This window comes from Bombina bombina, chromosome 6, assembly GCF_027579735.1.
Source record: "Bombina bombina isolate aBomBom1 chromosome 6, aBomBom1.pri, whole genome shotgun sequence".
Taxonomy (NCBI): domain Eukaryota; kingdom Metazoa; phylum Chordata; class Amphibia; order Anura; family Bombinatoridae; genus Bombina; species Bombina bombina.
This window is the reverse complement of record NC_069504.1, coordinates 266617389-266645360: the sequence shown is the minus strand read 5'-3', so window position 1 is coordinate 266645360 and position 27972 is coordinate 266617389. Positions and strand designations below refer to the sequence as shown.

General features: G+C 38.7%; 1 protein-coding gene across 1 annotated transcript; it reads right to left on the bottom strand.

Annotated features, from left to right (window-relative positions):
- Positions 1 to 5: 5 nt before the first annotated feature.
- RXYLT1 (ribitol xylosyltransferase 1) lies at positions 6 to 25051 on the bottom strand. Its single transcript, XM_053719794.1, has 6 exons — positions 24835 to 25051; positions 19152 to 19322; positions 18266 to 18368; positions 7686 to 8000; positions 5600 to 5770; positions 6 to 869 (listed from the first exon to the last, which is right to left on the bottom strand). Exons 1-6 carry the CDS (start codon positions 24980 to 24982, stop codon positions 443 to 445), a joined length of 1335 nt encoding a protein of 444 aa, XP_053575769.1. The 5' UTR covers positions 24983 to 25051; the 3' UTR covers positions 6 to 442.
- Positions 25052 to 27972: the final 2921 nt, after the last annotated feature.

The following is a 27972-nucleotide window of genomic DNA, read 5'->3' as shown; positions in this document are numbered from 1 at the left end:
CAATGTTGCCAGTTTAGTGTTTTAGTATTTTAATATTAAGGTATGAGAGACAATTTTGTGATGGGAGGGATAAATGAAAAGCCTTTTTTCAACCACCTAAGTGCAGTGAGCCGCTGTGATGGATGACATAGTAACTCCACAGATGAGAACAGGTGAAATAATATTACGGAGCTAAAAAACAGATACGGTTTAATCTTACATTTACACTGAATATGATGTTCTCTGTAGAAGTTAATACTGCATGCACATATGAATTTAGATTTTCATAGCTTACAGTGCAGACACATCATAGGGTTGATTTCAGAGTTCTATTGTTTTATTTACAGGTTACCGTGACTACACAAATGGGTCCACCATTCAGATAATATGACATACAATTTACTCAGTACAGACCTTGTACTGGTGTTTTATTCTGAAATGTCTGCTTGACTCTATAAAGTGATCATACATTTATCTCTCTATCATCATTTAAAAAGGTCTTTTCAAGCACTTGAACAAATCTCTGTCTGAGCTGTGCCTTGAATTGCCGATACCATTCTATCACCCTTTTCCTCCTCTGAATCTTTTCTTGTAAGGTCATGCTTCTCTCTTTCTGTAATAAAGCAGGAAGTTCTTTCCATGACTTAATAAAGATAAACGGAGCCCCCATCGACTTCAACAACTGCAAAGGAGCACTGTTTGTTACAGAGGAGTTTCCACATGTCCCTGGTGTCATTACATCTTCCACTACAGGAACAGAGCCATAGGAGCAAGCTTCATAAATTCTATAGCACTCCGTGTTTACACCAACCGGGCTTAATGTCAGGTCACTCTGCAGCAGTGCATCATGGTAGCTTTTAAAACTCTCATTTGTTTCTTGAGGTTGCCACCTAATGGATACAACAAAACATGTTTATCCTTTATCACCATACAATCTCACCAGAACTTTCCAATTTACTTTTATTATCAAATCTTCTTCGTTCTCTTAGTATGTTTAGTTGAAGAGCACACATAGGAAGGGTCAGGACGGTGTAAGTCTTGAGCGATATATAACAATGCATAACATTGCAGACACTGAAGTCTTATTGTGCTCAAGACACATGCATGCTCCTGAGACTACCTTGGTATGCTCTTTAACAAAAGGTGCCAAGAGAACAAATGTAATAGCAGAAGTAAATTGAATGACTACACACTGTGTTTGAGTCACGAAAGCTTAATTTTAACTTTCATGTCCCTTTAAAGAAAACAAAAAAAACATATCTGCCCTATCATTAGCACACAAAGCTTAAAAACAAACAGACACACAAACAACAAAGCAATTACTGTGCAACACACATTAGTCCACACTGTACAGTACACAAAGAATTACTAAACTATTTAATATTTTCAACATCAAATTCACAAGGAGTGAATAGTTAAAGGGACATGAAACCCAAATATTTTCTTTCATGATTCAGTTAGAGAATACAATTTTAAACAAGATTTCAATGTACTTCTATTATCTAATTTGCTTCATTCTTTAGATATCCTTTGTTGAAAAAATAGAAATGCACAATGGTGAGTCAATCATACAAGGCATCTGTGCCAATCAGCAGCTACTGAGCCTATTTAGATATGCTCTTCAACAAAATGATATCAAGAGAAAGAAGCAAATTAGATGATATAAGTAAACTGGAAAGTTGTTTAAAATTGTATGCAGTTTCTAAATCATGAAAGAAAATTTTTGTGTTTCATGTCCCTTTAAATGAGAGGGAGTCTCACATAGTGTACTAATGCAGGACTTCTTAACTTTTTTTTTACTCGCGACCCCTTTTTGCGTGATAAATTTTTACGTGACCCCTGGTGTATAAAATAGGTGTACAAATCAAACATTTACTGATAAATCATACTCATACTCGCCCCTTCATGCTCTCTCCCCTGCCCCTTCTATACTCTCTGCCCTGCCCCTTCCATACTCCCCCCCTCCATGCTCTCTCCCCTTCCATACTCCCCCCTTCATAGTCATACTCCCCCCTATGCTCCTTTCATACTCCCCCTTCATATTCATACCCCCTTCCATGCTCATACCCTCCCTTCCATACTCATTCTTCGCCTTCATACTCTCCATTTGTGTGCTCATAACCCCCCTTCATGCTTAATGCCCCTTCTATACTCACCCCCTTCCATGCTCTCTCCCCTCCCCTTCCATACTCCCCCCCTTCAAACTCATACTCCCATGCTCCTTTCATACTCCCCCTTCATATTCATACCCCCTTCCATGCTCATACCCTCCCTTCCATACTCATTCTTCGCCTTCATACTCTCCATTTGTGTGCTCATAACCCCCCTTCATGCTTAATGCCCCTTCCATACTCACCCCCTTCCATGCTCTCTCCCCTCCCCTTCCATACTCCCCCCCTTCAAACTCATACTCCCATGCTCCTTTCATACTCCCCCTTCATATTCATACCCCCTTCCATGCTCATACTTCCCCTTTATACTCTCCATTTTTATGCTCATACTCCCCCCTTCCATGCTTAATGACCCTTCTATACCCTCCCTTCCATGCTCATATTCCATTCCATGCTCACTGCCCCTTCATATTCATACCCCGTATGTATGTATGTATGCATGTATGTATGTATGTATGTAAGCAGGCACCACAGAATATTACAACCACCTTTATTGCCTTAAACCATAACGTTTCGGCCCCACACAGAGGCCTTGGTCACATGCATGGGAATAAAATACAATGTGTAACAACATACCACTACGTTAGTGCCAAATAAACCCCCTGGAGATAACCTGATTCGCCGCAGAATGGACAGCGTGACGCCTCGCATAAAAAATAAATGAAAAGATAAGGTGTAAGAAAACTATCATCAAAGCGAGTCCGTTGTCATGGTGAACAATAAACAAAACATGACAGCTATTTGTAACACAGCGTGTTAGCCATCCGGGTATTTGACACTCTCCCAGCTGACGTAGTAAATATTCTTTTCATCACCATGGCAACGTAATGACAACACGCAAAACGTAAGTCCAAAATTGCAGCGATTCAGTAAATCCGCTATAATAAAATACATCAAAGACTGCTGATAGGAGACGACATGCGGAATATAGGTAAACGCAAATACTAATAATATAACAAATTTATCCAAATCTAAACCTTTAGGTTAACAAGCATTAGAGCTATATTTTACCTAATCCGCATTACAAGCAAATCTGCTCAGTAGTGGCTCCAAACAGACCTATACAGTTAAAAACAAAAAAACAATGTGCCTCAAGGATATGGTAGAACAGTATTGTTGCGGAGAGGAAGCCCACAGTTCTATTTATAAAAGCAACTATAATCCACCATGGTATTAAGTCCTTTAGGTGAAGTGGTCTCCAGAGGATGTATCCACCTCGATTCCAACCTAAGTAGGGCTTTTTGCTCGATCACCTCCACGTCTAGGTTTTGGCACATGATCTATCAGGATTACCCTCATAGTAGAAATTGTATGTCCAGCTTGCCACTGGTTGGTCTGATCCCCCGGGAAAACTTGTAACAGCATGATTACAGGAATCCGGTTCCACTTTCCCCACACTAATCAGATCATTCAAATCCGACATCGGCTGACATGCACATCAGATCACGCCATTTACATCATTTATCCATGTTCTTTAGATTATGTTGGGAAAACTATCACTACATTCAGGGAGAGGTTGGCAAACCATAAATCTGTAATTAGACTGGCCTTTGAAAAATGCGGATCAGACCAACCAGTGGCACGCCACTTCCAGCAAGCTGCATATACCATTTCTGCTATGAGGACAATCCTGATAGATCATGTGCCAAAACCTAGACGTGGAGGTGATCGAGCAAAAGCCCTACTTGGAATCGAGGTGGATACATCATCTGGGGACCATTTAACCTAAAGGACTTAATACCATGGTGGATTATAGTTGCTTCTATAAATAGGACTGTGGGCTTCCTCTCCTCAACAATACTGTTCTACTATATCCTTAAGGCACATTGTTTTTTTGTTTTTAACTGTATAGGTATGTTTGGAGCCACTATGTGAGCAGATTTGCTTTTAATTCAGATTAGGTGTAATATAGCTCTAATACTGGTTAACCTAAAGGTTTAGATTTGGATAAATTTGTTATATTACTAGTATTTGCGTTTACCTATATTCCGCACGTGGTCTCCTATCAGCAGTCTTTGATGTATTTTATTATAGAGGATTTACTGAATCGATGCAATTTTGGACTGACGTTTTGCGTGTTGTCATTACGTTGCCATGGTGATGTAAAGAATATTTACTACGTCAGCTGGGGGAGTGTCGAATACCCGGATGGTTGACAAGCTGTGTTGCAAATAGCTGTCATGTTTTGTTTATTGTTCACCATGACAACAGACTCGCTTTGATTACGTTTTTCTTACACATCTGTTTTCCTTTATGTTTAATGCGAGAGATCACGAGGTCCATTCTGCAGCAAATCAGGTTATCCCCAGGGGGTTTATTAGGCACTAGCGTAGGGGTGTGTTGTTACACGTGTTTTATTCCCATGTGACCAAGGCCTCTGTGTGGGGCCGAAACGTTATGGTTCGACACAATAAAGGTGGTTGTAATATTCTGTGGTGCCTGCTTACTTGCTGTTCAGATGGGATCTTTACCAAGTCCTGATCAACAAACCTGCTCATTTTGATATGATTATAGCAGAGCACATAGTGGATGGATGTGTCTCTTACCCCATGTTAATGCCCCTACCAGCACCTTATGTGTCTAGTAATTAGCATATTGCCCCCTCTCCCAGGAAGCACTGCTGTCCTCACCGATGATACTGCACACACAGCAGGCTCATCCTCCTCTGAAGCAATCAAGTCCGGTCACAGGCTCAGGATCGGTCACAACACAGTCATTTCTCCTGGCCCCCTGTGCCTGAGAGCTCGGGCCCCGGACCTTACAATCCTCCTGTCCCTCTGACAACCAAACCCCCTTGAGAGTCCCACTCAACACCTTCCCCTCCGGAAACAGCTCTCAGAACTGCACTTCCGGTTGGTGCATCTGCTATAAATCCAGAAGCATCATCGGCTTCCAAAACAACTAGTGCCTGCTTCTTACACGGGCCTCCCTGCAACCCCCACAATAGGGTTACGCGGCCCCATATGGGGTTGCGACCCACAGTTTAAGAAGGGCTGTACTAATGCACAGTGTTGGGACAGGGACCTACAAGTAACTGTGTAAACTGAATAAAACACAAGTCACTTTTGCCCATAGAAATGAGATGAAATTCTCACTTTTAGCTCATAATAAGTATTTAAAGGGCCATAATCATTTAAAAATTACATACTATTTAAAGCATGCAATTTTTTATACTATCGACCCTGCCCTACAATATGTTTAACCCCTTAGCACCCCACTGATTCAATCAGCAGCGCTATTTGCAAGACACTGAGCTTCTACTGTGCATTAAACCCATTTCCGGAATTAAACAGACAGTAGTATAGTCGTTAGTATTAAAATGACATGCTCGGAGTCTAGTGCTTTAAAGCATATCATTTTCAGAATATTATGCCCTTTAATAAAAGTTACTCTTTAATGAATAATCCAATAAACAAACTAAAAAAATGAAAAAAAAATGCAGCACTTACTGTTCTCTAGGTGAGATCAAACAAAGCTGTTCCAGACCATTCTTTTTTACAATATCCATAAGGGTCTCCCTAGAGGAATTGCTATATATAGTTCCAACAAAATTGCACACGTATGGCCGAGAATCTTGAACCATGGACCAGTTTGGCTCAACAATTGGAAAATTTCTATAGCTGTAAAATATATGAACACAGTATTACAATTCTGATTAGTTGGGGCATAATGCAATACATTTAAAAAGAGCATTGTTTTTTTTTCTTTGCATCAGGAATAACTGAAGCAGGGATGCTACCAAATAGCACATCTGACAGTGTAGCATATTTTAAAGTGACATTATACACTCATTTTTTCTTTGCATAAATGTTTTGTAGATGATCTATTTATATAGCCCATAAAGTTTTTTTTTTTTTTTAAATGTATAGTTTTGCTTATTTTTAAATAACATTGCTCTGATTTTCAGACTCCTAACCAAGCCCCAAAGTTTTATGTGAATACCGTCAGCTACCTACTCCAGCTTGCTCCTGTTTGTGTAAAGGGTCTTTTCATATGCAAAAGAAAGGGGGGGGGGGAGTGTCTTATTTCCCACTTGCAGTGGGCTTTCCAGCTGCCTTTTCAACAGAGCTAAACTGAGAGCTTCTAAGCAAGTTTTTAAACAGTTTTATACTGGATTTTTATATCAGTATTTGTGCATCTTATTCTTTATAGTAGTGTCTATTACATGCAGTTATATGAAAAGGAGTGTATACTGTCCCTTTAAAAGGAACATGGTGTAAAAATAAAATAGTCTAAAGCATTAGAGTATTTTATTGTTGATGCACGAATGCTCACCCCTAGCTGTGTATTTAACCCTTTCACAAGGGGTTAAATACAAAGCTACACACGCAATATGTTGTCTCTACCGAGTGTGAGCAACTTAGAACTGTCATATCCATGTATTTGCTTAGCCCCTTGGCATCTTACTCAAAGCTGGCTTAGCTGTGGCTGCTGCAAGACTTTAGGTATGTGTTTATACCCTTAAACACATTCTAAGCGGTGAGCATAAGTGAATAAATAAAATGCATTGCAACATTTCATTTGTGAACATGCATATCCATCTAACACATGTTCACACAGATTTCGCTAGGTAAAAATTAGGCATCGGCATTCAGTATCTATGTTAGCCGCCAAATGCGGAATTAGGTGGAAGCTCTGGACTTCAGCTATTTTCAGTGCCAGATTTATGCTTGATAAATATCCCCAATCTAAGTTCTGGATGTACACAGATCTTAGTGTGATGATCTTTTACAAGAATCAATCCAGCATCGAAAATAGCCGAAGTCCACGAGCGGCCCCCTACTTCCGCATTCAGAAGCTAACGAAGATGCCTAATGCCAATGTCTAGTAAAAATATTGAAAACATTTCTAGATTAAATGGTAGATTATTATTCAATGGATTAAAAATATTCCTAAAGGTTCACTACACAAATAAAAAAAAAATGCATTAAAAAGAGCCACAGTTAAAAGATGTTCATTCCTATTAAAAGGATAGTCAATTCAAAATTAAATGTTCATGATTGAGATATAGCATGTGATTTTAAACAGCTTTCCAATTTACTCCTATCATCAAATGTGTGTTGTTCTCTTGGTATCTTTGTTGAAGAGCATACCTAGGTAGGCTTAGAAGCAGCACAGGACTTCTGGGAGCTAGCTGGTGATTAGTGGCAGCACATATGTCTCTCTTGTTATTGGTTCACCAGATGTGGGCAGCTAGCTCCCAGTAGTGCATTGCTACTCCTAAACTTACTATTAAAAAAAAGGATACCAAGTGAACAACATAAATTTAATAACAGAAGTAAATAGGAAAGTTGCTTAAAATTGCATGCGCTACATTACCGTCCCTTTAAGTAAAACATATTTCAATAAAAGTAAATGCAGCTTGTGCACACTGGATAGTGTTATACTAAAGCTCACTGGCTAACAGACAACCCTTACAGGACTGTATCAGTGGAGAGAAACACATCACACTTACTGATTTTTGTGCATAAGGTAACAAGTGGTGCTGTCCAGCAAATATACAAAAGAAATGGAGGGAACTTTAAAATGACTTACGTAGCCACTCCGAGGGGCCACTGGTAAACATCCTCATCATTAATCCACGTGCTGTCATAGACAAAAAAAAGGAGATCCACAAACCCTCCGTGTCTTTTGAGGTAAGGCCTTATCCAGTCATTATTGCACTGCTCACTTCCAAGCAACACGACAGCAACATGTTGGAGCTTACGATTTTCCACCAAGGTCTGTGTGTAATGTAACCACTGTATGGCAAATGAGATCTTTGTTTCTTCTCTTCCATTGAGAACAAGCACCACATTATCTGCCTCAACCGATAAGTAGTCAGGGACAACTGCAGGGCCAGTAAGAAAACTGTATTCATGGGAAAAAAACACAGCTTAAAAATAAACACTCGCCAAATAAATCGTAACAATCTTAAAAAGGTACAGTAAACATTTGTAATTACAAGAGGTTTCTGCAGTCTTGCAATAAATACCACAATAGGTTAATGCAAATGCTTTTTAATAACAAAACTCCACTTGCCATATTTGTAGGAGCCAATCAGCCTGTTTTTGGAAAAGAGCCATTGTCATTTTTTTAGCAAAATGCCCATTGTTTTGTAGTTCCTTATTTTATCTCTGATGAAGCAAAATAGGGACTTGTGAAAGCTGAAATATGCACTTCTAATGCTCAGAAATAGAAAACCCACAATTGTGCAGACTTTCATTATACAATCTCAAAGTCTTTACGGCCCCTTTAAAAATAGGACTTGATATCAGAACCTTTTAATAAATAGGAATGTTTTGTGATTTTTACATCCTGTAAGTAATGATTCATTTGAAATAAATAGAAAAATAGTTTCATACACAAGAGATTCAAAATTATAATCTATACACGAATAAAAAAAGATAGGGGGCACCATTGTTATACCGTGTATGATATCCTTAAGATTTATGGTATTAAGTGAGCGATTCAAATAATTGAAGTATTCCGACCAGTGGAGCTATACCAAATGCATGTATGTATATATATATATATATATATATATATATATATATATATATATGTATGGAGTGCAGAATTATTAGGCAAGTTGTATTTTTGAGGATTAATTTTATTATTGAACAACAACCATGTTCTCATTGAACCCAAAAAACTCATTAATATCAAAGCTGAATATTTTTGGAAGTAGTTTTTAGTTTGTTTTTAGTTTTAGCTATTTTAGGGGGATATCTGTGTGTGCAGGTGACTATTACTGTGCATAATTATTAGGCAACTTAACAAAAAACAAATATATACCCATTTCAATTATTTATTTTTACCAGTGAAACCAATATAACATCTCAACATTCACAAATATACATTTCTGACATTCAAAAACAAAACAAAAACAAATCAGTGACCAATATAGCCACCTTTCTTTGCAAGGACACTCAAAAGCCTGCCATCCATGGATTCTGACAGTGTTTTGATCTGTTCACCATCAACATTGCGTGCAGCAGCAACCACAGCCTCCCAGACACTGTTCAGAGAGGTGTACTGTTTTCCCTCCTTGTAAATCTCACATTTGATGATGGACCACAGGTTCTCAATGGGGTTCAGATCAGGTGAACAAGGAGGCCATGTCATTAGATTTTCTTCTTTTATACCCTTTCTTGCCAGCCACGCTGTGGAGTACTTGGACGCGTGTGATGGAGCATTGTCCTGCATGAAAATCATGTTTTTCTTGAAGGATGCAGACTATTTCCTGTACCACTGCTTGAAGAAGGTGTCTTCCAGAAAATGGCAGTAGGACTGGGAGTTGAGCTTGACTCCATCCTCAACCCGAAAAGGCCCCACAAGCTCATCTTTGATGATACCAGCCCAAACCAGTACTCCACCTCCACCTTGCTGGCGTCTGAGTCGGACTGGAGCTCTCTGCCCTTTACCAATCCAGCCACGGGCCCATCCATCTGGCCCATCAAGACTCACTCTCATTTCATCAGTCCATAAAACCTTAGAAAAATCAGTCTTGAGATATTTCTTGGCCCAGTCTTGACGTTTCAGCTTGTGTGTCTTGTTCAGTGGTGGTCGTCTTTCAGCCTTTCTTACCTTGGCCATGTCTCTGAGTATTGCACACCTTGTGCTTTTGGGCACTCCAGTGATGTTGCAGCTCTGAAATATGCCCAAACTGGTGGCAAGTGGCATCTTGGCAGCTGCACGCTTGACTTTTCTCAGTTCATGGGCAGTTATTTTGCGCCTTGGTTTTTCCACACGCTTCTTGCGACCCTGTTGACTATTTTGAATGAAACGCTTGATTGTTCGATGATCACGCTTCAGAAGCTTTGCAATTTTAAGAGTGCTGCATCCCTCTGCAAGATATCTCACTATTTTTGACTTTTCTGAGCCTGTCAAGTCCTTCTTTTGACCCATTTTGCCAAAGGAAAGGAAGTTGCCTAATAATTATGCACACCTGATATAGGGTGTTAATGTCATTAGACCACACCCCTTCTCATTACAGAGATGCACATCACCTAATATGCTTAATTGGTAGTAGGCTTTCGAGCCTATACAGCTTGGAGTAAGACAACATGCATAAAGAGGATGATGTGGTCAAAATACTAATTTGCCTAATAATTCTGCACTCCCTGTATATAAATAAATAACACACAATTAAGTGGTACCAGTAATATGTCTATATAGGGCTATTGTGTTATATAGAACACGTGGACAGCCAGACAGATGGATAATAGGACATATATCCCTATCTGGAAACCTAAGTATTACCAAGGTGGTGCAAAATATAATAATAAAAAAATGTTGGTTATTGATTTTCAATATCTAACACAATTCAAATCTCGTCTAGAGATAATGTCCACACTGGGTAGATTATGATGCAGGTCAAGGAAGCTATCTGTAGAGGATCAAGGCCACGATCCAGGATCAGTCATTTGCAAACAATATAAAAACACAGAAGCGCCACATGGCCCAATATTGTTTGATACAAATTAAGGTATTAACCCCTTAGTGACCGTCGACGTGCAGGGTACGTCCGCAAAAAAAAAAAAAAAGGCAGTTAACGCCTGAGGACGTACCCTGCACGTCGTTGGCTAAACTGAGTGCTGGAAGCGATCAAGATCGCTTCCAGACACTCTTACAGTATTGCAGGAATGTCGAGGCATCCTGCAGTACTGTTCTGGAGTGCCGGGACCGGATTGATCACTCCCCATTGAGTGATCACTCCGGTTTTGCTCCACGTGGAGCCTGGCAGTATAGCAGAGCATCGGAAGCGATCAGACACGCTTCCGATGCTCTGCTTGTGTGCTAAGTGCCTTGGTGGGTCGAGGCACTTAGTTAGGATATAAAATAAAAAACTAAAAAAAAAATGGACAGAAAAAAATAAAAGCCCCTATATAGCCAGCCCCCCCCCCCCCATGAGGCTTCCAAAATGGTGATGCCCAGTGCATCATGGGGCCTCTGGGGGTGTCCCTAGCCTGCCTCATTATAGGGGCAAGCTAGGGTCACCCAATCTGAGCCTTCCCACACAATAATTTTTTTAGAATAAAATATCCCATTTGTCTGATCAAGTTAATATTTGTAAATATTGACTCTGATCAGTGTGGATATCCCTCCCTCTCCTCACTTGCGATTTTGTTGAAGGAAGAGAAAGAGAGAGAGAAAGAGAGAGAGAGAAAGAGAGAGAGAAAGAGAGAGAGAGAAAGAGAGAGAGAGAGAAAGAGAGAGAGAAAAAGAGAGAGAAAAAGAGAGAGAGAGAGAGAGAAAAAGAGAGAGAGAGAGAGAGAGAGAAAAAGAGAGAGAGAGAGAAAAAGAGAGAGAGAGAGAGAGAGAGAGAGAGAAAAAGAGAGAGAAAAAGAGAGAGAAAAAGAGAGAGAGAGAGAGAGAGAGAGAGAGAGAAAAAGAGAGAGAGAGAGAGAGAGAGAAAAAGAGAGAGAGAGAGAAAAAGAGAGAGAAAAAGAGAGAGAAAAAGAGAGAGAAAAAGAGAGAGAGAGAAAGAGAGAGAGAGAGAAAAAGAGAGAGAGAGAGAGAGAAAAAGAGAGAGAGAGAGAGAAAAAGAGAGAGAGAGAGAGAAAAAGAGAGAGAGAGAGAGAGAAAAAGAGAGAGAGAGAGAGAGAAAAAGAGAGAGAGAGAGAGAGAAAAAGAGAGAGAGAGAGAGAGAGAAAAAGAGAGAGAGAGAGAGAGAAAAAGAGAGAGAGAGAGAGAGAGAGAGAAAAAGAGAGAGAGAGAGAGAGAGAGAAAAAGAGAGAGAGAGAGAGAGAAAAAGAGAGAGAGAGAGAGAGAAAAAGAGAGAGAGAGAGAGAGAAAAAGAGAGAGAGAGAGAGAAAAAGAGAGAGAGAGAGAGAGAGAGAGAGAGAAAAAGAGAGAGAGAGAGAGAGAGAGAGAGAGAAAAAGAGAGAGAGAGAGAGAGAGAGAGAGAAAAAGAGAGAGAAAAAGAGAGAGAAAAAGAGAGAGAGAGAGAGAGAGAGAGAGAGAGAGAGAGAGAGAGAGAGAGAGAGAGAGAGAGAGAGAGAGAGAGAGAGAGAGAGAGAGAGAGAGAGAGAGAGAGAGAGAGAGAGAGAGAGAGAGAGAGAGAGAGAGAGAGAGAGAGAGAGAGAGAGAGAGAGAGAGAGAGAGAGAGAGAGAGAGAGAGAGAGAGAGAGAGAGAGAGAGAGAGAGAGATTTATTGCCATTAACCCCTAGCTTGCCAGTGATCACTATAAATCACTGGCAGTAACATAGCTGCACTTTTTATGCTGTCTGTGCATTTTTTTATGGGTTCATTTTTTTGTTGTAATTTTTTTAAAAAACCAAAGGCTCTTTTCAGAGCCATTTAGCTAATTTAATTTAATTTCCAGAGTCATTAACCCCTAGCTTGCCAGTGATCGCTATAAATCACTGGCAGTAGCATAGCTGTACTTTTTTGCTGTCTGTGCATTTTTTAGGGGTTAATTTTGTTGTTGTAACAGATGTGACAGATACAAAAATGTCACAGAAAAAAGATATAGTGCTGAGAAAGTGTATGCTATTCTTGCGTCAGAGTCAGATGCCTCTATGTCTGACTCAGACCCCAATTTTGACCCTGCCATATGCTCAGAGATACATCATTAGATGCAGTCTCAACTGATAGTGATGTATCTGTGGCTGCTAGCCCACCTGCCAGAAGGAGGCGTGTTGCTGCCATTGCCGCTGAAGAGTGGGTAATGCCTCATCTCCAGAAGCCAGATATCCCACCTTCACAGCAAAGGTTTTAGCCCCCAACAGTTTCTGGGCGATGATGTATTGGGGAACATTGTCGCCCAAACTAATTTATATGCCCATCAGTACCGTGCTGCAAAGCCTGAAACATATTTGGCAAAGCAGCAATGGGCCCCCATCAATGTGCCAGAATTTAAAAAATTCTGGGCATTGACTATGCTGATGGGCATCATAAAGAAACCCTCTATTCGCTCCTACTGGAGCAGTAGCCCCATCTGCTCTACCCCCATTTTCTCCCAGAGTATGTCGAGGCAGAGGTATGAAATGATTCTGCATTTCATGCCCTTCAGCGACAACAGCCTGTGCCCCCCTAGGGAGCATCCCCAATTTGACAGGCTGTATAAAATCCGCCCCCTGATTACCCACTTTTCTGCCAGGTTTGCAGAGGCTTATACACCTGGAAGGAATATATGCGTTGATGAATCCCTGATGAAGTATAAGGGAAGGCTGGGATTCAAGCAGTATATTCCTCCCAAGCGCTCCAGGTATGGGGTAAAGGTGTATAAGCTCTGTGAGAGCGAGACTGGGTATACTCAGGCCTTCCGGGTGTATGACGGAAAGGATAGCCACCTTGACCCTCCAGGTTGCCCAGAACATATGGGAACCACTGGCAAGATTGTCTGGGACCTGCTATTACCCCTAATGAACAAAGGGTATCACTTGTACTTAGACAATTTTTATACAAGTGTCCTTTTGTTCAAGCTACTGTATTGCTTTGATACAGTAGCTTGCGGTACAATTAAAAAGAACTGCACAGGTTTCCCAGGACAACTGGTACGCACCCGGCTACGAAGGGGGGAGACCTCAGCTCTGCGCCAAGAGGAGCTGTTGGCACTTAAGTACAGAGACAAGAAGGATGTGTACCTTCTTACTACCATCCACACAGAGAGGACGGTGGCGGATCATAAGGAAGCCAGTGTGCATCAAGTCTTATAACCGGCATATGGGTGGGGTTGATCTGGCAGATCAGCAGCTGCAGCCCTACCTAAATATGCGGAAGACAAGGGCCTGGTACAAAAAGGTTGCAATTTACCTAATGCAGATTGCAACCCACAACACTTTTTTTGTTGTTCAAAAAAGCAAACCCCAGAATGAAACAGACTTTTTTACAGTTTCAGCTCCAGATCATTTCGGGGATTTTGTACCCTACCATGATGCACCTGCTCCCCGGGCGGTGATGGGTGAGAGCAGAGTTGGGGCTACTCATTTTATTTTTAAAATCCCCCCCTACTGCCGCAAAGCAGAGACCACAAAAAAAATGCAGTCTCTGTACCAAGAGGGGGCAGAGAAGGGACACTGTATATCACTGTCCTGATTGCCCTGGACAGCCTGGACTCTGCATTGTGGACTGCTTCAAGCAGTACCATACAATGGTCAATTTTTAAAAAATAAATAAATTTGCTGTTATTTTTTTTTTGGTTATGTTTACTGTTAGATGTTTTTTTTGTTGTTTTTTTACTTTTACTGTGCCAGATTTTTAAATTTCACTAATCTATTTTTTTCTAAAATTGGGGCTGTTTTTTTTTTTTTTTACCAAAACCCCTGTCAAACCTATGCATGGGGGACATAGGTATTCTCAGGGTGCCTTGCAAAAAACAACCTGAAGTATTTTTTTTGCACTACCTTACAACAGTCTCTCCTAAATCATAGTCAAAAAGCAGTGTGTGTGTGTAAAAATGAAAATTGAAAAATAACCACCATACACTTTCTCCAATTTTTTTGGCTAAAATGGTTGCTTCAAAGGAATCAAAGCACACCATATACAATACCTTGGGGTGTCAACATTTCAAAAAATATACACTTTCATGACAATAAATAAAACTGGGGTATGCGATAGGCCCCAAACTAAAGATAGGCCTATCAGAAGAAATACTCTCACTTTTAATAACTAAAATCACAAGTCATAAAATTGTAACATAACCTTTCCAAAATCCTGGCAAACCGCTTGTGTTGCAGCAAAGCCAAGCAATCTGAAATTAATCAGTTTAACCAGACCTGAGCTATCGAGCAGATTTCAAAGGAACAAGATCTTCGTGTCTATAAATCAGTCCAGATTGGAATGCATAGACAGAACTGTTTGCAGAAAAATGCAAGTGAAATCTGTGTTGTGTGATTATTTTATTAGGTTTATAATGCTGTTTAGCATTTAAAGTCTTCATTTCAAAGCTTTAAAAATAATGTATTAGGTGTTACTTATGACAATTTTGAGAGGGGCCTGGAACCTTAACTCCCTCACTTCCCATTGACTTACATTATAAACTGGGTTTCAATTTACAATGGTTTCGATTTACAACCATTCCTTCTGGAGCCTAACCCCGGCGTAAACCGAGGGCTACCTGTATATTATATATATATATATATATATATATATATATATATATATATATATATATATATATATATATATATATATATATATATATATATATATATATATATATATATATATATATATATATTGAAGGGTTATTCAGGGATTCCTGACAGATATTAGTGTTCCAATGTAACTATCGCTAATTTTGAAAAAAATAAATGGTTTGGAAATAGCAAAGTGCTACTTGTACTTATTGCCCTATAACTTGCAAAAAAAGCAAAGAACATGTTAACATTGGGTATTTCTAAACTCAGGACAAAATTTAGAAACTATTTAGCATGGGAGTTTTTTGGTAGTTGTAGAGGTGTAGGAGATTTTGAGGGTCAAAGTTAGAAAAAGTGTTTTTTCCATTTTTTTCTCATATTTTATAATTTTTTTATAGTAAATTATGAGATTTTATGAAAATAATGGTATCTTCAGAAAGTCCATTTAATGGCGAGAGAAACGGTATATAATATGTGTGGGTACAGTAAATGAGTAAGAGGAAAATTACAGCTAAACATAAACACCGCAGAAATGTAAAAATAGCCTTGGTCCCAAACGGACAGAAAATGGAAAAGTGTTGCGGTCATTAAGGGGTTAAAGGGATACTGAACCCAATTTTTTTTCTTTCATGATTCAGATAGAGCATGCAATTTTAAGCAACCATGGACAGCACGTGTTTATTGGTGCTGTCCAATCAGTAAGGACAACCCAGGTTGTTCACCAAAAATGGGCCGGCATCTAAACTTAAATTCTTGCTTTTCAAATAAACATACCAAGAGAATGAAGAAAATTTGATAATAGGAGTAAATTAGAAAGTTGCTTAAAATTGCATGCTCTATCTGAATCGCGAAAAAATTTTTTTGGGTTCAGTGTCCCTTTAAGTGTGATGGATACACTCACAATTGGTGTAGCACCCCTAGTGGTGCAAGAGGAGCGGTCTGGGATCAATATCAGTCACCCAGAAGACTGACCTCCGGTAGGTATTTAGTAATCTGCAGGAAATGATATAGAACACAAGAGTGCCTATATGGCCTAGTATTGTTTGTATAGGCAGAAAATATGTATAATAGTGATATATAGTACACTCACATTTAGTGGAGCACCTCCCTTGGTGCAGACAGGGCGAACTGGGATCAATATAGTAACCCAGTAGACTTATATCCGGCAATCTGGAACTCCCAATGATTCAAAGGTGGAGATGAAACAAAAAAGTAGTCTGGCGGCAAGTATATATAAAAATTTACTTTATTAAAAATAAAAGCAACACGTTTCTCAGCCAACCAGTGGCTGTTTCATCTAAATACTATATATCACTATTATACATATTTTCTGCCTATACAAACAATACTAGGCCATATAGGCACTCTTGTGTTCTATATCATTTCCTGCAGATTACTGAATACCTACCGGAGGTCAGTCTTCTGGGTGACTGATATTGATCCTAGACCGCTCCTCTTGCACCACTAGGGGTGCTACACCAATTGTGAGTGAATCCATCCCACTTAATACCTTCATTTGTACCAAACAATATTGGGCCATGTGGTGCTTCTGTGTTTTTATATTGTTTGCAGATAATCTATACACGTTTTATATTTAACATATTTAATAATATTTTATTTAGAACATACAGTTACTACAAAAACCCCCCAAAATAAAATAAAATTATCCAGTTTAGTAAAGTTAGGAAAACACTACCTTCCTCATTGGGGGAAAAAACAATGCCCAGTCCCAAAACACAATTATATGAGGACAACTACCCCACATATATATTTGTTTCTCAACATATCCTTATATAGTGAAGGTCAATTTGGATGAATTAGTACCCGGTTTTTAATAAACCTATTAAAAACAAGGGCACTTTAATTCATCAAAATTGACATTTCACTCCTTTTCTTCAAAAACTTACCTTTTAATACTGTCAGCCGCTGCAGCGCTTCCTCCGCCCGTCGCAAGTCCTCTTTGCGGGTCCAAAATGACGAATCCGGCTTCCTCCAATCACGGCGTTGCACCAGGCCATGATCCCCCCGGGAGGGAAAGCCGTGATTGGAGGAAGCCGGATTCGTCATTTCTGACGTTAGAAGAGGCTTCCGGCGGCCGGGGGAATCGCTGAAGCGGCATTCAGGATTAAAAGGTAAGTTTTTGAAGAAAACAAGTGAAATGTCAATTTTGATTAATTAAAGTGCCCTTGATTTTAATAGGTTTATTAAAAACCGGGCACTAATTTATCCAAATTGACCATCACTTTAAAAGTACTGGATCAAAAATAAGCCATTCTAGTAGGACAGATGCAATTGTGAAAAAATTCTCCATCAGAGACAAAACAATGAAAATACTAGGCCCTGTATATAATATATTTTGTTTAAGGAGTAGAAAGGCCAAAACTGAAAATGTGCATGGGTGTATTTCAATTTTAAATAGAAGCATTTTTGCAATATACGTCTCATTAACAAAAACATGGATAAGGATAAAACAATGTCAAAACCAATTCAACATTAACTTCCTTGTGCAAAGTCAGATTTTAGCAGCTATGAGTCCTGTAGACAAGATAAATAATAGTGGGGACAAAGGACATCCTTGGTTATGTGCCATTTTTAAATACTGATCCATGGAAACTAGAAGTCTGTTATCCTTAGGTCTGTAGGTGAAATTGTATATAACTTAGAAACTGTTGAAATTATTTGTCAAATGACTTTTCTGCATCCAAAGAAAGAAGCAGAGAAGATTTGTTATATTTTTTCCTCCCATCAGATTTAGGAGTCACTTAATGTTATATGATGCCTCTATAAGCTTAATAAATCCTACCTGATTTGGGTGTTAAATTATTTAAGGACCAATGTCTGTTTAGTACTTTACACTGGGGTAATGTGTTGGTTGCATGCTTCTCTGTTCTAGACACATCTGATCAGGAGGTCTAGTCCAAGGAAGGCAGATGTTAAATTATGAGCAGTAACGACTCTGCCCTCACCAAACTAAAAGTAATAAAAAACAAAACATTGGAAACGTGAAGTTTATATTTGATAAAGGTACAAAAACTGAAAGTATGTACCGGAAAAATGTTTTCTCTGTCCTTAAATGCCCTTCTCTCCATTGTGCGGATCTTTCAGCAGGCTCAAGGGATCCCTCCAAAATATGCTGCCAGAGATAAAGTCCTATGAGAGACAAACATTATAGTTTAACACCAAAGGCAATCTAAATATCAGGAAGACAATGCCCCGTCTATTAAAGGGATAGGAAAACTAAAAATGTTTGCAATTGCCTTCAATTATCAAATTTGCTTCGTTCCCATGAGATTCTGTGTTGAAGAGATACATAGTTAGCCATCTGGAGCACTACATGGCAAGAAATAGTGCTGCTATCTATTGCTCTTGCTAATGCTATATAGTGCTCCAGAAATGGGCCAGATCCTAAGCATACGTCCCTGCTTATCAATAAAAGATACCAAGAGAATGAAGAAAAATTGATAATAGAAATAAATTAGAAAATGGATTAAAAAAAATAAATAAATCACATGCCGTATCTAAATCATGAAAGAAACGATTCTGGTTTCTTTCCCTTTAATGTTGTTTGTTGTACCCATCTAGCATGACTCCAAAAACGAAACCAATGCTGTACTATCAAAGGTGTAATGTTTAGCTTGAGAAACAATGAGGTATATTATAAGCTTTTCAAATTATCCATCAACAAAAAGTCCCCATAGGCTATAATAAAAAAAAATGGAACAAAATATACCAGCTAGTCAGAATGTAAACAATGTTACAATTTAAAAACAAACAAACAAACAAACAAAAAAACATATGCAGGGATGTAAAAAAAGCTGATAATTTCAGCAAGTTTTTGAAACTTGGGCCTTAAGAGACATACCATACCTACTGTATATAAAACAAGCTTTAAATTAACAATTATACACCACGTGCACACACTTTAACACCTACCAATAGCGGCCTTGCCCCATATTTGCACTTTCAGTTCTGCTGGTTCACTGTAGGATGCTCGGTTCAAAAGTCGTTTCTGGTTACTTATTCGTTTTTTCAAAAGCAAATGATTCACAATTTTTTCATCTTCCTCCCAAGGATTCCATTCTTCTTTAGCCAAGTAATGAGGATCTGTGTTTGAAGTAATATAAGATATTGACCACATAAAAAAAAAACATAGAATGTGCCAAAACTAATGACAAAAAAACAATGACAACACTCCACCTGAGTGTGTGTGGCCATGAGAATTCTTATGTTGAAAAATGGTTTCTTTTTAATCAAATAAAATGTATTAAAATATATTTATCAAATAAAATAGCTTTTTCTATTAACACAAAAATGAGGTGCTGTGAGAAGACTGCCCATTATGTATGTGACTTGGGAGGATTAGAATTATGATCAATAAATAGCAAGCTGGGGCTGACAGTCATAAAATGCTTTATTTCCACATAATAAACCCAAATTGTTTTCTTTCATGATTCAGATAGAGCATGCAATTTTAAGCAACTTTCTAATTTACTTCTATTGTCCATTTGTCTTTGTTATCTTTATTTAAAAAAAAACAGGAATGTAAAGCTTAGGACAAAACTTTTGTTCAGTCCATGTGAAGTGGCGCATTATCTGACAGAAATACAGGGGTGCCAATATATATATATATATATATATAGATATATATATATATATATATATATATATATATATATATATATATATATATATATATATATATATATATATATATATATATAAAATACAAAATGCTTTTCACTTAAATACAAAACCCAAGAGTTTAAACAAGTTAACCACTCCTAGATATATTACTAAAATTATGTCAAATCATAACTGGATATGAACTTACCCATAACTGGGTCTTGAATGTAACTAAACATGAATGCACCCATAACTGAAAAAATATATATAAAAAAAGAAAATGGAAGTTGCTAACAAAAGTGAACAAGTTAGATTACTGTTATATTAACTATGAAGGCGTGTCACCTACAGGGCCACCCTTGGCATTAGCGGCGCCTTAGCAAGACAAATTTGTGGGGCCCCTCAACCCAACACCCGTATTCCACCTCCCCCGTTATGCCTTGTCCCCTATCCCAACATTTAGTGTGCTCTACATAAAGAATAACATTAAAATTACACCTTCTGATATCATAAACACTTCCTCATAAACTAAATACAGGATGTACAACCCCAGAGACAGAACTTTTTTCCACTTTCTGCAATGAGATTTTTTTTGTGAAATTTTTTCTGCAGATCATTTTTAAATAAAATAAAATTGTAAATTTGTCAGTTACACTAAAGCACCAGATCAATTGCAATGTGTTGGTTAACTGGAAAATAAAGCAATATTTAAAGTTTTATAATCTAGTGCAGTAGTTGAAAATTGCATTGCAAATTAGCTGCAGACAAAAAAAGTAATTGTAAAATGTCTCTTGAATTAATTTGTTTCCTTTTCTCTTAGTCTAACATAGAAATGTAGTAATAAAAAAAAGGTGCATTGCTCATACTAACATCTTACATTCAGAGAAAAACAGCTTTGCAGACTGTGAAAAGCTAGGGAACGAGCTTGCAAAATTCTCAGAGCCAGACAACAATCAATGCACTGCTGCTTTGCAGCACTACTGCAAACAGCACTTTGCTCTGGATGCACTGTTAAGGAAAACTTATACAATGCAGCCAGAGAACAGCTCTGTTTAAAAAGAACAGCCTAATGTGGAGCAGCGCTGAAAAGTTAAAGTGCTAACAGTTCCTGTTCTTTCTGCAGACATACTGCATTTTCTGTGATTACATCTCAGATCACTCTCTGTTCTGCCTTGGGGTGTACAACTACATTGCATCTCATCATACCCTCACCCCTGATGACATTACGGGGGCCCTTTCCAAAGTGCTGGGCCCAGGGCAGGTGACCCTCTGATCCTTGGCAAAGTTCAGGCCTGGTCACCCACAACAGATCAATAGTCTAGTACACACTCAGTTAATTTACTAGAGTGAGCCAATAATTAGAGGCTGTTTTCCCTTAAATATAAATACTTGGCACCCTCCTATCACCACCCTAATGGATCATTAGTGCCAAACATTATAATAGAGCTATTTTTTAATGCTAGCACATTGTATAAAAAATAATAGCAGCCAGCAATTGTCTTGCTTTTTCTCTCTTTTTTACAGATCTGCATCACTAAAACACTTTCATGTTTAAGAGAACATGTGCTCAGAGAAGATTTCACAAGGATTACTGTATATTGTATGACACTTTCAGCTGTGGGAGAAATTTTCATGCTTCAGTGGAATGATTCTTCAGAACGAAAAGGGTTCAGAATATCATGTTTTTCTAAAAATGTTGCACATTATTTACAAGACCATTAAAGTGAAAGTAAAGTTTGCAGAATGAGTGCCCGGTTTTTAGAAATCCTATTAAAAACAGGGGCACTTTCATTCATCAAACTTTACATTTCACTTGTTTTGTTAAAATACTTACCTTTTCTTCTTAAAATCCGCTCCAGCGCTTCTCCAGCCCATCGCAAGCCTCTTTATACATCATCAATGACGGTTCCGGTATCCTTCAATCACGGCTTCCTCCCCGGGGAATCATTGCCTAAAGCAACGGCGTGATTGGAGGATGGCTGGGATCGTCATTTCTGACATAGGAAGAGACTTGCAACGGGTGGCGGAAGCGCTGGAGCGGCTTTCACAAAGAAAAGTTAAAGTATGTTAACAAAACCAGTGAAATGTAAAGTTTGATGAATGAAACTGCCCCTGTTTTTAATAGGATTATTAAAAACCGGGCACTGGTTCATCAAAATTTACATTCACTTTAAAGTGATCTGAGCATTTAAAAAACGCTAGGATTTACCATCACTAAAAATAATGTGGAGTTTCATTGATCATTTAATAAAAAAGGGTGCTAAACTTAGCCTGTCTGTGCCGCAGCAGCTTGCTAAAGTCAGAGCCTATGGCCGCCCACGGCGCTTTCTAAAAATGAGGTGACGTTTCCACCTCTAAACCAATAGCCATGTTAGCATACAGAACACTGTCAGATGACTAGCAAGGCTATTGGTTTAGAGGTGGAAATATCACCTCATTGAAAAAGAGTGCTGTGCCATGGGCAGCCAGTGTACTATCGAAAATAGATTACCTACCTCGACGTGTAAATGCTCACAATTACGTAATTGCATTCCACAGATGTTTCAAAAGAATCTTTGGAATGCAATTTATTATTAGCATGCGCACATCCTCGGGTAGACAATCTCGGCAGAGATGAAAATTAGTCTCATATTGAATGTTAAAGCATTGATGTCCATGCGCGCATATGTAGTTAAAACTGTTGGTAGCGAATTACGACAGTGTTTTGAAATTCTGTTACCCAAAGCTGTTAACTGCTCATTTGCTCAAAGGGTACATTGACATTAACACTTTTCTTTGCACATTGCGCTGTAAAATATTCTGAGATATGTGCAAAGATAAGTTTTAATGTCAATGTACCCTTCGTGCAAATTATCAGTCAGCAGCCTTAGGTAACCGCACGGACATCGCTTTTTTAAGATTTAATAAGAGACTAATTTTCATCTCTGCCAAGATTAGCAACCCGAGGATGTGCGCATGTTCACTACCTGCCCACTTGACCCTACTCCTTCACATCTAATACTTTCTCTGTCTCCCACCCTCACTCCAGCTCTTACTCATATATTCAACCTATCCCTTTCTACCGGCTCATTTCCTGCCTCCTTCAAACATGCAAAGATCACCTAACTATCCTGAAAAATACCGCCCCATATCATTGCTTCCGCTAGCTTCAAAAATCCTTGAAAAACTAGCTTTTGATCGCCTAACCCACTTCCTGTCCTCCAACTCATTGCTCGACCCCCTGCAATCTGGCTTCCGTCTCCAACACTCAACTGAGACTGCCCTCACCATGGTTACTAACAACCTCCTTTCTGCTAAAAACAAAGGCTACTACTCATCTTACTTGACTTCTCTGCTGCCTTTGACACTGTTGACCATCCCCATCTCATACGGACTCTCAGCTTTCTTGTGACACTGCCCTCTTCTGGATTCACTCTTATCTCTCTGTTGTAGTACCTCAAGGCTCTTTCCTGGGTCCTCTACTCTTCTCTATTTACACTTCTTCACTGGGTAAACTCATCAACAGCTATGACTTCAACTATCACCTCTATGCTGATGATACCCAGGCCTCCCTCTCTCCCCTTCAATCCATCCTAAATGCATCTGCAAGGCTAATCCACCTCTCTCGACGCTCTGTTTCTGCTGCACCTCTTTGTGAGTCCCTTCACTGGCTCTCCATTCACAGCAGAATTAAATTAAAAAATCTCACCCTGACCTACAAAGCCCTCACCAATGCTGCCCCACGCTACCTGTCCTCACTCATCAACAAATCTACTCCAGTCCACCCCCTAAGCTTCAACAGTGACCTGCTTCTTGTGTCCTCTACCATCACCTCCTCTCATGCTAGACTACAGGACTTCTCTCGTGCGGCACCAACCCTCTGGAATGCACTTCCTTGAGCTGTCAAGACTTTCCCCTAACCTCTCCTCCTTTAAACGTTCCCTAAAGACCTTTTTGTTCAGGGAAGCTTATCACCCGACTCATTAACAAATTAACTTCACTTACCCAACAGTTGCCCTCATCTATCATCTCACTAATATCATTCTCACCTTTGCAGTCCCCACCTCCTGTTTCCCATCCTCCCACCCATCTAGATTGTAAGTTCTCACTGGAATAGGGCCCTCCTACTCCTGTATTTGTCTGTAAAATGTTGTCTCTTATTGTATTGTTTCTCCATTGTACTTTTAATCCTTGTACCCATGGGCAGCGCTGCAGAATCTGTTGGCGCATTATAAATAAAGAATAATAATAACAACAGACATCCCAACTCTCCCTGAAGTTCAGGGAGTCTCCCTCATTGCAATAGCATCTCCCTGAAACTACAAGTACCATGATCCAACGTATTGTGTGTCTGTAAACCCTCCCTCCCTGCTGCGCAGTAGCCGGTGAAGCCACCATGAGTTTTTGCAGGTTGGGATGTCTGTAATAATAATAATAATAATGTTTATAATTACGTAATTGCATTCTAAAGATTCTTTTTAAACATCTGTGGAATGCAATTACATAATTGTCAGCATGCGCACGTTGAGGCAGCTAACCTTGACAAGGTAACTATTTTCGACAGGACACCGACCGGAGTGTTTGACTTTAGCGAGCTGCCGCGGCACAAACGGGGTGAGTTTAGCACTCTTTTCTCACTAAATGATACCTTTTTTTCAAATACTTGGATTTACCATCACTTTAAACTATTTCTTTATATACCATTATTTAAGCAATGTTTAGGAAAAAAAAAATCTGTAAAAATAAATGTTTTAAATGAAAACTGTAATTTTGTTAACAATGTTTGTTAGTTTGACAGCCCACCCAGGAGTATAGCTTCCTTAGAATTATGCATAATCTCCTAAATATTATAATGCCTGCCTGAGCCAATAGCACCACATGATCTATTTCAATAGTAATTTCATTGACATAAAATACCTTTCCAGTATATACGACAATCTTTAATTAGCAGTGTGAATGCATTAATTGGACACGTTGGAGAACAAATGATAGGTGGAACAGTGCAGTTACATACCTCTTTTTTCTCCTTCCTTTTTGCTCACCACTCTGTGCACCCTGGAAACCTGAGCAGATGTAAAGAAAACGCTATAAGCGGCATATAGTGAAAAGAGGCAGTAAATGAAGACTATGAAAGAGCAGAAGCGCTTGCGGGTGAGTCTCATGCTGCTATCAGCTAACCCATATCCATTCCCCTGAAGTCAGCTGCAGTACTACACCAGGCTCACGGATGTAACAAGCTGTCTGATTGGTCGCTAAACCGACTCACCGATTGGCCACTGGAAAAATATAAATACCTTCTTACGTTCTATTTCCTGTGTCTGTGAGTGTCTGAAAAAAGCTTGACGTGTGTGGGTTGTTGTTGCCATAGTTATAACGTGTTTTAGCTGTTATCAAGAAAAATATAAGTTTATTACACGACCTACGTTTACAACAAGCCGAACACTAAGTGCTTGATTATTTTTTTACTTCGGGATGTGTCTTGAAAGACTAATTTAATATGTAACACGTGGGTTCGGGTATCAATCTATCAGACATTTAATATATGTAGTCAAACTAGCAAAAGTTTATTTTTTGTGTGTTTTATTTTTTAGTAGCTGTGCCATGCGCATAAGGGAATTAGAAATATTAGGCCCGTGTTTGATGTATTTCTTTTTTACTATAAAAATACAATACAAAATAGGCATTTGTTTAATGAAATACTTTTCACGGATAAAAACAAAAATCTCCAATTGTACAAATATTTCCACTGTAGATCTTTCACACTCTGCCTTGAGTCAGAGTGAAATATCTACAGTAGAAATATTTTTACAATTTTATTATAAAAACGCCTATTTTGTATTGTGTTAGATGTAAAAAAGAAATGCATCTAACACAGTCCTAATACACACAGTACGGGGACTATTTAATGTGGTATTTTTTAAATATTGAGTGCCAAATACCACTCAAATTGCAAAAATTCACAGCAATGCCATAAAAATTGTGCTGGCAACAATCTGTCAATGAAAATGCATTATTTGCATTATGTCCTAACTATAAATGGGGCTGATATTGGTGCACTCCTATTTCTACATCTAATATTCAGCTTTTTAGGGCCTTCTAAAAGTTATACCTGGAGATGCCCGTTAGTAGAATTATTAGGAGATAAAGGGTGATTGCAAGTGACACGTTAACTTTTTGCGTGCGATATTGTCTTTTTGCACGCGTAGTAAACATATAATTTGAAAGTAAACGCAGTAGCACGAGAGTTTAATCACATTTATGCTTGTCAGGTTAGTGCGTTAACAAAAGTTGCACTAAACACAACGTAAATACATTCAAAATTACAGTTACACTCATAACCACTATGATAAAAATGAATCACATAAATATTAGAATAAAAAAGATTTATGGTATATGACAAGGTATTTGACTGCAAAGGGTTATAATGTATAATTGTATATACTGGCATACCTAGTTTTATTGCGCTTCGCAGATATTGCTCTTTTTATAACTTAAAGTAGGGATGCACCGAAATTTCGGCCGCAGAAAGTTTCGGCCGAAAATGGCATTTTTTATTATTTCGTTTTTCGTTTTTTTTTGCCTTTTATTTTCGGTAAAATTATTGTGTAGCATGTTTCAAATTTTATGCCAGCCTAGAGCTTGCTGTTTGGGTTCATTACTTGACTTACTGTTTTGTATATAATAATAGTTTTCTAGAACTATACTTTATTTTCATAATTGGTAAAAAAAAACAAAAAAAAAAAAACGGTTAAATCTGATTCTGTTACACAGAACTAAATAAAGAATAATACTAGCGATGCACCAAAATTTGGTCAGCCGAAAATGTTAAACTCCAATTTCGTCCCAAAGAGGACCAAAATGGCTAAAAATGTACAGCCCTCCCCTGTTCTATTGAGTTACATGTCTATCCTTAGCATAAGGTGAGCAGCACAGCACTGGCATTATACACAGCGCACACCCAAAAGCAGTGCCCTTTTTTTTTTTAAGACGGAAACCAAAGTTCAGAAAACAGTATTCAAAGGAGTATAAGTAACATGTTTATAAACACTTGATATTATCAGACACAGCCCTAAGCACACACAGGCCTAGATTTGGAGTTTTGTCGGTAACGACCCGCGTAGCTAACGCCGGCTTTTTTCTGGCCGCACCATAAAAATAACTCTGGTATTGAGAGTCCACATAAAGGCTGCGTTAGGCTCCAAAAAAGGAGCGTAGAGCATTTTTAACGCAGCTTCAACTCTCGATACCAGAGTTGCTTACGCAAGCGGCTAGCCTCAAAAACGTGCTTGTGCACGATTCCCCCATAGGAAACAATGGGGCTGTTTGAGCTGAAAAAAAACCTAACACCTGCAAAAAAGCCGCGTTCAGCTCCTAACGCAGCCCCATTGTTTGCTATGCGGAAACACTTCCTACGTCTGCACCTAACACTCTAACATGTACCCCGAGTCTAAACACCCCTAACCTTACACTTATTAACCCCTAATCTGCCGCCCCCTGCATATTATTATTAACCCCTAATCTGCCGCTCCGTAAACCGCCGCTACTTACATTATCCCTATGTACCCCTAATCTGCTGCCCTAACATCGCCGACCCCTATATTATATTTATTAACCCCTAATCTGCCCCCCACAACGTCGCCTCCACCTGCCTACACTTATTAACCCCTAATCTGCCGAGCGGACCTGAGCGCTACTATAATAAAGTTATTAACCCCTAATCCGCCTCACTAACCCTATAATAAATAGTATTAACCCCTAATCTGCCCTCCCTAACATCGCCGACACCTAACTTCAATTATTAACCCCTAATCTGCCGACTGGAGCTCACCGCTATTCTAATAAATGTATTAACCCCTAAAGCTAAGTCTAACCCTAACACTAACACCCCCCTAAGTTAAATATAATTTTAATCTAACGAAATTAATTAACTCTTATTAAATAAATTATTCCTATTTAAAGCTAAATACTTACCTGTAAAATAAATCCTAATATAGCTACAATATAAATTATAATTATATTATAGCTATTTTAGGATTAATATTTATTTTACAGGTAACTTTGTATTTATTTTAACCAGGTACAATAGCTATTAAATAGTTAAGAACTATTTAATAGCTAAAATAGTTAAAATAATTACAAAATCACCTGTAAA

Bases quoted from the DNA above. Each gene is read 5' to 3' on its own strand.
- RXYLT1 (XM_053719794.1), bottom strand. From the start codon at position 24,982: ATGAGACTCACCCGCAAGCGCTTCTGCTCTTTCATAGTCTTCATTTAC. The intron at 18,369-19,151 runs GTAGGTGTTAAA...TGTCTCTCATAG, and splicing joins ATGGGGCAAGGCCGCTATTG to GACTTTATCTCTGGCAGCAT. The intron at 8,001-18,265 runs GTACATACTTTC...CCATGAATACAG, and splicing joins ACAGAGAAAACATTTTTCCG to TTTTCTTACTGGCCCTGCAG.